The sequence below is a fragment of the Exophiala xenobiotica genome, assembly GCF_000835505.1.
Source record: "Exophiala xenobiotica strain CBS 118157 unplaced genomic scaffold supercont1.1, whole genome shotgun sequence".
In the NCBI taxonomy this organism is placed as follows: Eukaryota; Fungi; Ascomycota; class Eurotiomycetes; order Chaetothyriales; family Herpotrichiellaceae; genus Exophiala; species Exophiala xenobiotica.
The window spans coordinates 52118-65347 of NW_013562494.1; the positions used below are offsets into that span (position 1 = coordinate 52118).

A 13230-nucleotide genomic window follows, 5' to 3' on the forward strand; every position below is an offset into this window, starting at 1 on the left:
CCGCCTCGTTGCATTGGCCAAGGCTTGGCTTTGCTTGGACCAGACATCCGCTCCGTCCTTGCCTTTTCTTTCCGTGGGCACCCAGTGGCAGTTCGGAGCCTAACGTCAGTTCGAACGACACGTACTCCATAAAGCGAATCTTTTGCCAAGATCAAGATCACTCCTACACCAAGAAGTGGACTATTTACTCTCTGGGCAAGGCTAGGTAGATACGCTATGCAATGACGATAAAATTGGTCGGGAGCTGGGAGGGACTACATAAGACGTGCACCCAGGTGCAAGCAGGAAACCGAAAATTCTTCGCTTTCTCAATTTCGATTGTAGCTCAAATTCGTCGAAATGGCTTCCCTGACATTCCTCCTAGGTCTATCCGCGGCCGTCACTCTTGCAGTGGGCCAAGATTGTACAGCAGGCAATGCTGTCAACTACAATTTAAGAGAGGTCGGACAGCGCAACACGCTGGTGAGCCTCTCTGTTGGCCCAAGAGCATCTTCGAGGATACTGATTTGACAAGGACTGGCGCATGTGGTTGCAACGAGACAACACACCCATCTCGTTCTGGCACGATGTTCCTTTATGGCCTAATGAGACCAACAGGCGCGTGGTGAACATGGTCGTCGAGATCCCACGTTGGGTTGATGGCAAGATCGAAATCAGTAGGGATGAACCTCTAAGTAAGTGTTGGATCGCCATTCTTCAGGCCGGACTTGCCATACTCATTGGTGTATTAGATCCAATCTTTCATGACAGTCGAAATGACGCACCACGATACGTGGAAAGTGTCTGGCCACACAAGTCCTATCCGTTTCTCTACGGCTCCATTCCACAGACCTGGGAAAGCCCTAACTTCAACCACTCTTTTACCGGGGAGCCTGGTGACAATGACCCTGTTGACATCTTTGACATTGGTCAAGAGTGAGGTCTTCAGATAGCGTTCTGAAGTCCTAAAAGTTAACTCGTTCTGACAGTGCCGGTTACGTCGGCCAAATCAAGCAGGCAAAGATTCTTGGTGGTCTGGCATTGAATGATGTAAGTTTTACTTCCATCTGACTGCTGTACAACTCCTGACTGGTTGTCTTCTAGGGTGGTGAAACCGACTGGAAGATCATCGCTGTGGATGTCAACGATCCTTTGGCTCCGTTGGTGAACTGTGAGTTGTCTGCCGTTCTTGGATGTCCTATCTGACTGGTGCAGCATATGAGGACGTTGAAACGTATAGGCCCGGCTTGCTGAAAGCTTACCGTGACTGGTTCACTGTGCGTAAAAGCCTGTATCTCTTCAAACACATCCCTGACGTAGATCAATCTCAAGTACTACAAGGTCGCCCGTGGAGACGGCCTGATCGAAATTGTTGAAGATAACTACCAAAACGCCTCTTTCATCCAGACGATCCTTGAAGACAGCCACGACACCTGGCTTGAGCTGATCAGGGGCGAGGTCGACTCCAACGAGATCAACTATAACCAGACAACCCGTCCAGGCGCAGGAGGTAGCTACGTTAACGCTTCTTCCACTGTCGAAGCATTCGACATCCCTCGAAGCAACACCAGTCAGCCTGCCGCGCAGAAGCCAGCGAGATTTGAGGAGTGGTATTACCTCAATTGGGATTTCAGCTTGGCCGAACTCCCAACTAGCAACGGCACCTGTTAGGGTCCGTCTCAGAGGGAGGCTGGCTCGCACCATAAGGCATGCCGAAATACGTAGGGGTTGCAATATATGTCTTATGGGAAGAAAAACCGCCGGGCAGACTTCCATTGCCTAGCACTTCCTTCGCAGGCGCTGAGCTTTCCCCGCATCATGCCTAGTCAGCCCGCATTTCGCGACCTCGTCGTTAAAGGTAGGGCCATTATGGGGCTGACTGGAGTTGGTAAGGCCTAAACAGACAATGCCAAGCCCGAGGATAAATGGAGTCCTTCTTTTGCCTCAAGTACTTCACTTCGCGTTTCGGCATCAATCCGACATGCGCCACCTCTGACTCTCCTCTCTCTGTGTTCACGATCCATAGCCTCGCAATGCAGATCTCAAAGTTCCGCTGCTACAAGACTACGACTACGCCTACTGTATCTTACACCCGTGCTTGCGAAGATTGCCACCTGAGAAAAGGTAGATCAAAGCCTTGCAAAATGTCGATCCGGACTTGCTGACCGTCTCAATGAAGTCCGTTGCAATGTGGGAGAGCGACGACCATGTTCGAATTGCGCTGCGCATGGTGTCATTTGCAAGTATGATACGAGTACCGATTGTCTTAGCCCATTTCAACGCAACAAGATGGAACGAGATGATGACCATATTCCATTGATAGGCCGCGGCTGAGAAGCAAGAAAACAGCCAATCCTAGGCCAAAGCGGAATCTAGCCCAGCAGGCTCCCACGATAGCCGGCGATACTGACGACGTGATTGACGAGCCCGGTGCAGCGTATACGTTCTCCCCAGTCCTTCCGACTACAACCCTGCTGGCCACCTCGCCAGACCAAGAACATGACAGCCTCTCCAGCCCAGCCATTCCCCCGAGGCCACCCGATCTGGGAACGGCAACAGAAGCACCGTCCGTTTTCATACACGATCCAGTCATACTCGGAAGTGGCGTGAAGCTCTTGGAAGAGGTGACTTCGCCGGCCATTGACGAATTCCACAATTCTTCCTTTCTTTCACGGTCAGCAATCTTGGGCGAGGACTTCCCGGAGCTCGACCATACACACCCGGACCGACAGGCACACGAATTCAAGGTCTCAGAGGCTGATTTGAAAGTTCTACAGATCCATGGCGTGTTTGATTTGCCACGGCTAGCTGTCCGGCAGTGCTTATTCGAGGCGGTCATGGAATTCTGTTGGACGTGGATGCCTGTTCTCGATATCGATGGAATTTCGTCCGAAAGGGACTCCGCAGTCTCCACGAAAGCAACGTCCATCCTACTCCTACAATCCTTGATGCTGGTAGGGTCGTATATGACAGGAGGTAAACATACAAGCACACCTCTGCCGTTACACTATCGGCGTGTGAAAGCTATAGTCGACAGTGGAGTTGAGCGCAACCCTTTCAAGCTCCTAGCTGCCGCGTGCTTGATGCAATGGTGCGCACCCAGTGCTCCGAAGGACATTTCAATGGACACACCGCGGTTCTGGAACATGTATGCCATTAGCTTAGCTCAACAAATGGGGCTGCACCGAAAAGGCCTTCGCCCGGGGAAGAATGAAGGCCTTAAAAGGCGGATTTGGTGGACGCTTTATGCAAGAGACAGCCTCTCAGCGTCCGCGCATGGCCGGCCTCGCCTGATCAACATCGCTGACTGCACTGTTGAGCGGCCTAGTACATCTGACTTCCCCGATCCGTCCGATCTCCGAGCCCAGATATTCGTCTCTTGGGTCTCGATCTGCGAGATCCTTCACGATATCTGCCTCTGGCTCTCTGCGCAACCTGACGCGACTTCAATGCACAAGCAGGTACTTGCCAATCGCCTTCTCGAGTACATTCGGGGCCTATCTCCAGAGCTGCGACTCACCGATCCAAGCGGCCGTGCCCGCGCCTACGATTTTCAACTCGCTCAACTCCATGCCACAATTCTGACTGCCATCACTCTCCTGTATCGTCCATCATCGATCTTCAATATTTCTCCACTCTCATCCTCAGCCATCTCCATCGCCGCGTCCAACTTGAACGTCAAGATCTTTGAAGCCATCGAGCTCCGCAACCATACTCATTGTCTCAGTTCCGCCTTCACATGGTATATGCTCGTTACCGCCATTCCACAATTATCCGCCCTTTGCTGCGTCCCAGCGCTAGCCTCGCAGTCTGGTCATGCGCTGGACACCATCGAGAACGTGCTGCAGACTTTCAGTCGGATCCGGACGTCTGCGGTCAACAATCTTGCCAACGTGAGGGCTATAAGGAAGGCGGTATCGATGCAAAACCCCAACCACCCCAACATCAGTCATGGTAAACGAGATCAGGAGCGAGCGAGTGGATATAACAGTTCTGAGACAGAAGACACCGATACACTAGTTGAGCTACTGGAGCCTTATGGCCCGTCGGCGCTGAAGAACTATGAGTCGAACATAGAGGCTTTGCGAACTTTAATATCCAGATCAACCACGGAGCAGGAAGATACTTCGATCATGGAAAGGAACACCCAGGCACCGGTTGATCAGGGTCCGGTGCTCGGCGACTGGATGACCCCAGATGAGCGTCTTGGTCCTCTCCCAAGGCCAACTCTGGACACGTACAACTCGGATTTTCAGCTTTTGGTTGGCGATGACTTCCAAGAGAGCGGATGGATGCGCGACTGGGTGGATGATTTACAGCTTTTTGGGTTAGACGTGTGAGGCCGACGTCTTTGGCGCTAATCAACTGGTCGGCTTTGACATCTCGAATGCAAGCGACGTCGCTTGGTAGGAGTCTTTGATGGTGCACGCGTGCACCTTCGCGTCCGACTCCGACCTCGGGCGTAGCCTGTTCGGGTCGTGGACTGATAGATATCCTGGCCAGGATCTCGACATTGTCTAGCATCTGCTCTCTTATTTGCGGTCGGCTTATCTCCAGCCCCGCGAATCTCCGTTCCTGACCCAGTTCGTCGCTGCACATGACCATCGATACAACTTTCTCGATTTCACACCCGTCCTCACTCATCTTCAAGACCGTCAGTTGGAGAATATAAGCATTGCTAAGCCTTCCGGACGGCGACCGCAGCCACAGCAGCAGAAATGTCGACTACCGCGACAGTAGTGGCTCAGCATGAGCCGCAGTATGAATGCTTCTTTCGTGACGGGACCCATGACAACAAACGAGAAATTCTGAAGGGCGACTAGGCCGTCAAAACTTTTGAAGAGGTCCCCCATGTTGACATTGGCAACATATTCAGCGACGATTATGAGCACCGCTTGCAAGCAGCGAAAGAGGTTGCAGATGTTTGCAAAACCGTTGGCTTCATGTACATCAAGAACCACGGTATCTCGCAAGACTTGATCGACGAGCTCTTTGAGCTTTCGCGCAGATATCATGCACAGCCGCTGGAGGTGAAGAAGGAGCAGGACGTGTACAAGTCTCCCACCCTCCGAGGGTATGAGATTCACTACACCAAAACGCCGGACGGCGAGGCAGGTGAGGCGTCGTAAAGCCGGATCTCCAAGGCGGGAGTTTATTGACTCTAATTCAACCAGTCAAGAAAGGTTCCTTCCTGTACAGTTACGACCCCGACAACGATCCACAACGGCCACATCTGAGTCCTGAGAAGCGCGAGCTTTGTATTGGCATACATAACCAATGGCCAGACCACTGGCCAGAGTTCCGGACCACGCTATTGAGATATCAGGCCGAACTTCTGAAATTGTCTCGCGCTCTGCTTCGGACATTCGCTCTAGGCCTGGGGGCCGAGGAGAGTTATTTCGATCCCATGGTCACTGCGCCATTCGTGTCAATCATCTTGCAGCATTATGCACCTCGAGCGCCCGGCGCAGAAGATCTGGACGGCCTGGGCGCACATAGTGATTTCGAAAGTACGGTCCGACTTGAAAACTGTAAGGAGGCGACGCTGACACGCACACAGCCTTCACAATCCTCAACCAAGACATGACAGGAGGCCTAGACATCCTCAACAAGAACGGCATGTACGTCCCTGCGAAGCCTATTCGTGGGCCATTTGTCGTCAACGTCGGCGACTTCTTGCAAAGAATCTCCAATGACAAATTTGTATCCACTGTTCACCGCGTCCGTAATACGTCGGGACTGGATCGGTATTCGATTCCATTTTTCTTCAGCTTCAACATGGACGTTGCAGTTCCGGTGAGGATGAGCCTGCCTATTCTTTGGAACGAATGAGACTGATACGAAACCAAAGGTCATGCCGGCCTGTACATCGGAAGACAATCCTGCCAAGTACGAGCCCAGGGACCTTCACGAGGCATGTATCTCCATGGCACAGAGCGTAATGAAAACCCTGCTGACTCCAATGGAAGTACACCGCCGAGAGACGCAGGCTCAAGAAACAGACGCACGATCAAGGAGTCCACGATGCGCTGGGGTAACTCTCTGACTTAGTGATGAAGTCCACAGGGAGTTGAAGGAAAGTGTCTGATTCTAGGTTATTTTTCCAAGCATTTAAGGAAGAGTCATGTGTGATGGAGGAGGTGGTAGGTGGGTGGAACAACGAGCTTTATTAAAGATGATTGGGGCCGGCATGGTGGTTTGCAGGGACCACTACTAGGCTGCCAACCCCTGGGAGACTGGGAGCTGACCACACCACTCAGGGACGCCGGGGCGGGCCATCATGGGCTCTCGGGTCTCACCCCACCGCGATAGGTTAAGTAGCCTCGTAGATAGCATCAGCATTGGCACGTCTCCCGGTTTCGGCCACCACGAGCCACAACATCAGATACTTTATAAGCCTGATGAGCCTCAGTTGCCTCAGTTGCCTCATTTCCAATCTGTATGAGGTTCGTGGCACGACGATTACTTTCGGTCCGGCGATCATTCCCCCGGAATCTCAGTATGCCATCAAACGAGGGGATCGCATCTACTCTACATTCGAGTCCATTTAAAGTCCTCGTCCTTGGGGGCTCATACGCTGGACTCGGAGCGGCTTTGAATCTGCTAGACCTATGCGAAGGGAGATCACCGCGGTTTGCTTCTCAGCCAGCGGATACCAGCAAATTCAGCAAGATTCCTGTCAAAATCACCCTTGTAGATGAAAAGGACGGGTATTGTGAGTGTTCATCACCAGACCATACGCCCAAATATTGACTGGTACTCCAGTCCATCTGATATCATCGCCACTTGCGCTTGCCTCTGGAGAGTATGCACCAAAGGCGTGGACAAATTTCAGAGACATTCCGGCGCTGAAGGACATCCACTTCATCCAAGGCAGCGTCAAAAATGTGGACTGCGACAAGAAGCAAGCCGTGGTCACCGAGTCGGAGACAGGTTCGTCACTGGGATTGGAATACGACTTCCTCGTAGCAGCCACTGGTCTGCGTAGAGTATGGCCGGTTGTTCCTCAGGCAAAGTCAAGACAGGCCTACCTGTCGGAGGCGGCAGAGCATATCGAAGCGGTGAGAAAAGCCAGAGACGGCGTTGTTGTCATTGGTGGAGGTAAGGAATTCCTTACATGTCCTGGAAACCCAGTATTCACGACCTGCAGGTGCGGTCGGGATCGAGATGGCAGCCGAAATCAAATTGGTCATGCCAGACCAGAAAGTCACCTTGATCCATTCTAGAGAAAAGCTTTGCTCTTCGGAGCCTCTTCCTGACGACTTCAAGGAAAGATGCCTCATCACCCTTCACGAAGCCGGAGTCGAGACGATCATGGGTCAACGCGTGCTGAGCACCAAAAGTTTCCCTTCAGATGACGGCCAACCCATCTGGGACTTAGTATTGTCAGATCAGTCGCGAATTCGGGCTGGACATGTGATCCACGCCGTATCACGAAGCATTCCCTCGACCACTTACCTGCATCAATCAGCATTGGACGAGGAAGGCTATGTCCAAGTCACCGCACGGTAAGCGCAGCCGGGGAAAAGAGGAAGGTTGCTGACAGATTTATAGGTTGAACGTCATGCCGGAAGTGCCAAATTCGCTACACCATTTTGCAGTTGGTGATATTGCGAAGTGGTCGGGCATCAAGCGTTGTGGTGCTGCGATGCATATGGGACAATACGCAGCGCAGAACATTCATCAGTTGATGTTGGCCCAACATCAAGGCATCAATCCGGAATTCATGGAGCTGAAAGAGATCCCACCCATGATTGGGATTGCAATTGGCAAGCAAGCAGTGGCATACTATCCATCTGACGGAACCACTTATGGAGAAAGTGTTTTGAAGACCTGCTTCGGCGATGATCTGGGCAATTCCAGTACGTCTTGTCGCTGAAGCAACAATTTCTGAACCGGACTGACAACTTACCAGTTTGCTGGAATTATATGCAGCTCGGGAAAGAGTGCCCTTCATGATATGGTCATGGGCGGACATTTGCAGGTGGTTAGCCCGGATTGATGAACAGCGCTTTACGCCAGCACAGCTGGATGTTCGAGGTGGACGAGAACTGGCATCACAGCGTTCCACGTAGTTGCCATACGGAAAGTACTAGGCGCATAGAGGACTTGACAGGCTGCGAATGGCGCTCCGACACAGCCACAGCCTTGGCCACAATGCAGTGCTCAGCAATGCCTGACTGCGCTTGAAGTGCGGCATGGTTGCCTGGAGTCAGCTTCCGGTCTGGTATGTCATGCTCGGAAGGGGAATTCCACTTGTTGTGTTTTCATTTTTCAATCTTTTCTTCTGAAATGTTGGGCTGTCGAGGAGCCGAGCTCTTGAGCACACGCTTCCGATATCGCAACCACCACCGACCGCCATCTTGTCTGCCGGCTGTTGCTGTTGGCGGAGGCTTGCACGGGCTTGATCACATTCGCGGCCTGGGACTGGCCCGGAAAGGTGCTTGTTCGGAGGATGAGAATCAGCGGTGGATCGTCGAGCTCGGCACGTTACAGAAGAGGACTTTCGATTGGAGATTATCTTATCAGATGAAAATTTTTCAAAGCTTCGTGACCAGGAAGAGGTGCAGATTGATGCTGTTTGCAGTTAACGCAGGGAGAACGCACGGAGAAAATCGCGGTGAAGGAGCCACTTTCTGCGTTGGATCCTCCAAGTCCGTCGGTCTTGGCGCAGTTTTGGCGTGGTGGAAATTAAGTTATCAGATTTTGGTTTGAGTTATCTGATCCGAGACAGTACAGCGCCAAGACAGCCCGCCGTAATTTAATCATGTCAAATACCACTGCTGTTCTGCACCGTATTAGAGATCTTACCTGGCAGGTACCCAAGGACTACCTGTACATTAGCGTATTGTACAGCTCGACACCGCTGTGGTGCGCTAACACGCAGGGCCAGTATGTACCAGGACCCAGGACATGGCTGGTACAACGGTGAAAAACAGGGACCGGCCAACTGTCCAGTCTACGGAAAAATATACGCGACCGGCAATTACCCTTGAACTGGAGCGATGGCCTCAGATTTGATGACATCGGCGTGATCCGCAGACTCATTGTTGTAGTACACACCTCTGGTCACAGAGAATTCACGCTCGATGGCATTCAGTTGCGATCACTCCGACCTGGGAAAGGACAACAATATGCAGTCAGACTCTCAACCGTTGGATCTGGTCTGCATCGGCTTTGGAATTACGGCGCTCTCCATTGCCATCGCCTTGCATGAGAGACAATCTCTCGACAATACGTTATTTCTGGAATCTCAACCTCAGTCGTCATGGAAACCGTGTCCGGACATACCAGCTACACGTCTGAGGACTTCGTTCCTGAATGACCTGATTACTTCCGAAAACCCTCGCTCCAAATTCACCTTCATGAACTACCTTCAAGCAACGAATCGGCTCGTCGTCTATGCCAACAGCTCCCATCTCTGTCCATCCAGAGAACTTTTCTCGGGATACCTGAGATGGTGCGCAGATCGCCTCCAGGCGCGGAAGGGTTTTCAGAAACAAGTGAACAGCATAACGCCGGTAGCAAATGCAGCAGGCGCAGTCTCCTGCTGGAAAGTATCGGTCTCGGACATGGTCACTGGGAAGCAAGATGTGTTAGTAACAAAGCAACTCATATGTTCAATGGAACCTCAACCCAAAATACCCGCCATTCTGTCCCGAGCAAATATCGGTCCGAGCCTCGCCCATTCGACAGACACCTTGGATGCTGTCCCGTCAATGTTGAAGAAGACGGCAGGGAGAGCCCGCATTGCGATTATTGGTGATGGTCAATCGGCTGCTGAAGTGTTCGAATACGTGCAGAGTATATGGGGACACCATCAAGCCGTCTGGTTCACCGAGGATGCTGTCCTCCGAGGATCCGACAGCACTCCATTGTAGGTCACCCGGAATTTAGCGGTGGCTAGTTTAATGCTAAAAGTGATGCAGTGTCATGGACGTCGCGCGACGACCAACCACAGAGGCAGGACAGACACTGCCACCAGAATTGAGACGAAGAGCAATGGATGGAGTAGAACGCTCAGCTTCCGGTCACGCGATCGAGGACGGCATGCTTAGGGATTTATATGACTCGCAATACCGACAAAGCGTTAAAGAAGCAGACCCGTCGAGATGGCAATATCAAATCAAGTTCAGCCATCAACTAGCAGCGGCTGCGAAGACTGTTGGCGGACAGGTTGCTCTATCGTTGAAGTGCCTCGACGACGACGCATCTGACTACTGCGGTACCTTCGACCTTGTCATTGCAGCGACTGGATACGACAAGAGCGATCACGAACGAATCATGCGGCAGCTTTCAGACTTGGTTGATGGGCATCGTGTAAGCGTAAATCGGGACTATCAAGTGAACTTCCGGACGGACCTGCTCGCAAAAGACTGTGGCTTGTGGTTACAAGGATCCCTCGGGGAAGCCGACGACGTATGTGCGCCGTCAATCTAATCGTGTGTGTCACTGCTAACTATGGCCACTGCAGGTTGATGATGCTTTGTATCCCATACTTGCAGAGAGAGGTCGACGCATCGCCGAGTCCATGATCCAGCAAAGGCGTCAATCGACCGAGCCGGTGACGGAGGACAGGTCTGCCAGGCTGTAAGCGATGAGGACGGTCAGGCCGATCCAGAGTCGCAGAAGGCGTCAGTCCAGATATAGGTTAGCTGAATAAAGGCAAAGCTTGGGCACAAGCCGATTTTAAAAGTTGCACAAGAGACCTCGAACTCTATAGTCAACGGATCACAGAGGTTTTTACCTGCGGTTTCTTGGTGTTCATACAAGTAGGCCTGTTGCTCGCTTATAGCTTCGCTTTTGCAGTTCCCAGGATCTGTTCGGCCAACTTGGCAAGCTCGAACTTCCTCACCTTCCCACTTCCTGTCAGTGGAACAGCATTGGGAACTCCATCCTTGCCTAGCCAGAATACATGTTCAGGAGCCTTGTGCCGGCCCAGTCTCATCTTCACCCATTCGCGAACCTCATCGTCGCTGATAGCGGCGTAGGTTCCTCCAAATGCTGGAGAGGTACCTTGCAGAAAGGCAACCACGACTTCTCCTAGTCGATGATGCTTCATGCCGACCACGATTGCCCTTTCGATAGCTTCGTGTTGCATCAACCTCTCTTCAACCTCGAGAGGGTAAATGTTTTCTCCGCCTAAAACGCTTCGTCAGTGTCTAGGCTGAAATTTGACAGCTAGGAACCCCACCTCGAATGATGATGTCTTTGAACCGGCCAGTGATTGTGCAAGTTTTGTCTTCATGGAAGACTGCTTCATCACCAGTATGCAGCCACAAGACGCCGTTCTCATCACGAATCATGACTTCCGAGGTCTTCTCGGGGTTCTTCCAGTACCCTCGTTGTAACTGATACCCAGCGATGCAAAGCTCTCCTCTCTCACCAATTGGTACGATCTTACCATATCGGTCCACAATCTTGGCATGAGCATGTGGCATGACCTGGCCGACTGTCGAAAGTTTCAGGTCAATAGGATCGTCGTGCATGGCGTTGAAGCAGGTAGGAGATGCCTCGGTCAACCCTATTCAAACCCATTAGAAGCTTATTGATCGCAGATCAAAATTGAGCAGCTTACCGTAACTACTCGTAAACTCTGTCATTCCGAGGTCGTTGACCAGCAATTCCATCAGGTGCCGAGGAACAGGAGCCCCGGCAATGATTCCAGTTCGCAGACGATAGCAATCAAAACCGTCCGGCCGCGGTAGACTGAAGATAGAATCAAACATGGCTGGAACACCGTGTAAAGCTGTGCACTGCTCCTCGTGGATTGCTTTCAAACAAGCGGCTGCGTCAAATGTCTCTGTAGGATAGACCACTTTCCCTCCATGGGTGATTATAGCTAGTAAACCGAGCACCAGACCGAAACAATGGAACAACGGAGGCGGGCAACACAACACGTCATCCTCAGTCAGAGCCATTCGATCACCAATAAATCTACTGTTATTGACAAGAGAGCTAAACTTGGGTCAGTGTGCTTGATTGGGATGGAGGGCAGACGGCCAGCTTACTGGTGAGTCAACATCGCAGCTTTTGGATTCCCTGTCGTGCCGCTGGTGAATTGCAGGTTGCAGACATCGTGAGTACCAAAATGGTTGGAGCATTCGGCAAGTGGCTCGTCTGGCTCGCAAGCTCCATCTTCTGCGAAGCTCTCGTATGAAGTGAATTGTCCTGCATGGCCTCTCAGGATGATGATCTCCTCAACGGTCCCAGGCGCGTCCCGTAGATGATGCAAAAGTGGCTTATTGTCGCGATGACCAATGCGAGAAGTAGTGAACAGAAGCTTGCACTCTGTCTTGGTCAGAGCATGTTCGTCGCCTGTAGACCAACACTTACCAGTAAACCTCAGAGCATACTGTGCTTCGGAAGAAGTGTAGGTATTGTTGAGGATGACCAGAATGCAGCCTATACGCACTGTAGCGAAGAACACTGACACGTATTGTTCACAGTTCCCAGCCATGATGGCAATTCTGTCTCCAGCTCGAATGCCACGAGCAAGCAGAGCCTTCGCGACCCTGCTGCTTTCTTCTCTGAGGTGGTTGTATGTCCACCTTGCGCCAGTCCATGGTACTATCAAACATTCTCTTGTCGAATATCGTCTGCACTGAAAATCAAGCAGCTCTCCAAGTGTGAAATCGACTAATGGTGTTTCTGTGCTCCCGTGAACGATCGAAGGTGGACGCGGAGGAAACAACAGTGGTCTTGTGCTCGCCAGCGCCATGGCTGAAGTGCATTGAGGTATCAACGTTCAGATGGACTTTATTTCCTGAGGCTGGGTACCTTCGCATTTGATACTAGCAGGCCGCAACACGTGGACAGCCTGACTTGCTGCTTCCAATATTGTGCCATCCGGTCTCGCCAGGCGTGATGAACCATTGGTAGCCCTCTAGGACTCGGAACCTAGGCTGAACTGTCATTTTCGGAGGCGAAAATTTCGTACCTACCTCGGGAGAAGTACTAGGTCAGTGTCACCAAATGGATGGGCCCTACGAGCAGCGGGATCGGAAGAGCGTTGGCTGCGCATGGTAGTTCAGTGCTCTGTGTCCCTGCATGGAAACGAACGTGTTTCCGGCGAAGATTGCCGCTCCGCAGAGGCAAAGCATCGACCAGGAGCAAACAACATTGCACTTTGCTCCACTTGTTGAGCATCTTGATAGAACGTGGATGGTGCAGACGTTGACCCATTGACAATACATGGCTCAATACCTGGAGTATTCGCGACGTGTTGAAACGCGCTAGTAAGTTTAAAAA

General features: G+C 51.8%; 6 protein-coding genes across 9 annotated transcripts; 5 read left to right on the top strand and 1 right to left on the bottom strand.

The window, feature by feature from the left end:
• Positions 1-100: 100 nt before the first annotated feature.
• On the top strand, positions 101-1650 carry PV05_00024 (uncharacterized protein; the record flags this gene model as incomplete). The annotated part of the gene is made up of 7 exons (XM_013464883.1): positions 101-462; positions 515-674; positions 732-915; positions 969-1029; positions 1084-1150; positions 1195-1256; positions 1312-1650. The coding sequence occupies exons 1-7, from the start codon at positions 340-342 to the stop codon at positions 1648-1650; spliced, it is 996 nt and encodes a 331-aa protein (XP_013320337.1). The 5' UTR covers positions 101-339.
• Positions 1651-2816: 1166 nt separating this feature from the next.
• PV05_00025 (uncharacterized protein) lies at positions 2817-4319 on the top strand (the record flags this gene model as incomplete). The annotated part of the gene is made up of 1 exon (XM_013464884.1): positions 2817-4319. The coding sequence occupies one exon, from the start codon at positions 2817-2819 to the stop codon at positions 4317-4319; it is 1503 nt and encodes a 500-aa protein (XP_013320338.1).
• Positions 4320-4728: 409 nt separating this feature from the next.
• PV05_00026 (uncharacterized protein) lies at positions 4729-6017 on the top strand (the record flags this gene model as incomplete). Its single annotated transcript, XM_013464885.1, has 6 exons — positions 4729-4755; positions 4803-5094; positions 5154-5489; positions 5540-5775; positions 5831-5893; positions 5949-6017. 6 exons carry the CDS (start codon positions 4729-4731, stop codon positions 6015-6017), a joined length of 1023 nt encoding a protein of 340 aa, XP_013320339.1.
• A 335-nt stretch (positions 6018-6352) lies between these two features.
• PV05_00027 lies at positions 6353-8495 on the top strand. Of its 2 annotated transcripts, XM_013464887.1 has the most exons (5): positions 6353-6694; positions 6745-7080; positions 7130-7487; positions 7534-7841; positions 7895-8495. In XM_013464887.1, exons 1-5 carry the CDS (start codon positions 6421-6423, stop codon positions 7936-7938), a joined length of 1320 nt encoding a protein of 439 aa, XP_013320341.1. In that variant the 5' UTR covers positions 6353-6420; the 3' UTR covers positions 7939-8495. The 2 variants fall into 2 exon arrangements, with proteins under 2 accessions (XP_013320341.1, XP_013320340.1); XM_013464886.1 differs by having other exon boundaries at positions 7534-8495.
• A 333-nt stretch (positions 8496-8828) lies between these two features.
• Positions 8829-11177, top strand: PV05_00028 (uncharacterized protein). Its single transcript, XM_013464888.1, has 4 exons — positions 8829-9856; positions 9909-10398; positions 10454-11104; positions 11161-11177. The coding sequence occupies exons 1-3, from the start codon at positions 9069-9071 to the stop codon at positions 10571-10573; spliced, it is 1398 nt and encodes a 465-aa protein (XP_013320342.1). The 5' UTR covers positions 8829-9068; the 3' UTR covers positions 10574-11104; positions 11161-11177.
• PV05_00029 lies at positions 10517-13044 on the bottom strand. 3 transcript variants are annotated; one of them, XM_013464889.1, is made up of 5 exons: positions 12316-13044; positions 11991-12270; positions 11558-11937; positions 11174-11503; positions 10517-11121 (listed from the first exon to the last, which is right to left on the bottom strand). In XM_013464889.1, exons 1-5 carry the CDS (start codon positions 12698-12700, stop codon positions 10769-10771), a joined length of 1728 nt encoding a protein of 575 aa, XP_013320343.1. In that variant the 5' UTR covers positions 12701-13044; the 3' UTR covers positions 10517-10768. The 3 variants fall into 3 exon arrangements, with proteins under 3 accessions (XP_013320343.1, XP_013320344.1, XP_013320345.1); XM_013464890.1 differs by having other exon boundaries at positions 10517-11503; XM_013464891.1 differs by having other exon boundaries at positions 11991-13044.
• Positions 13045-13230: the final 186 nt, after the last annotated feature.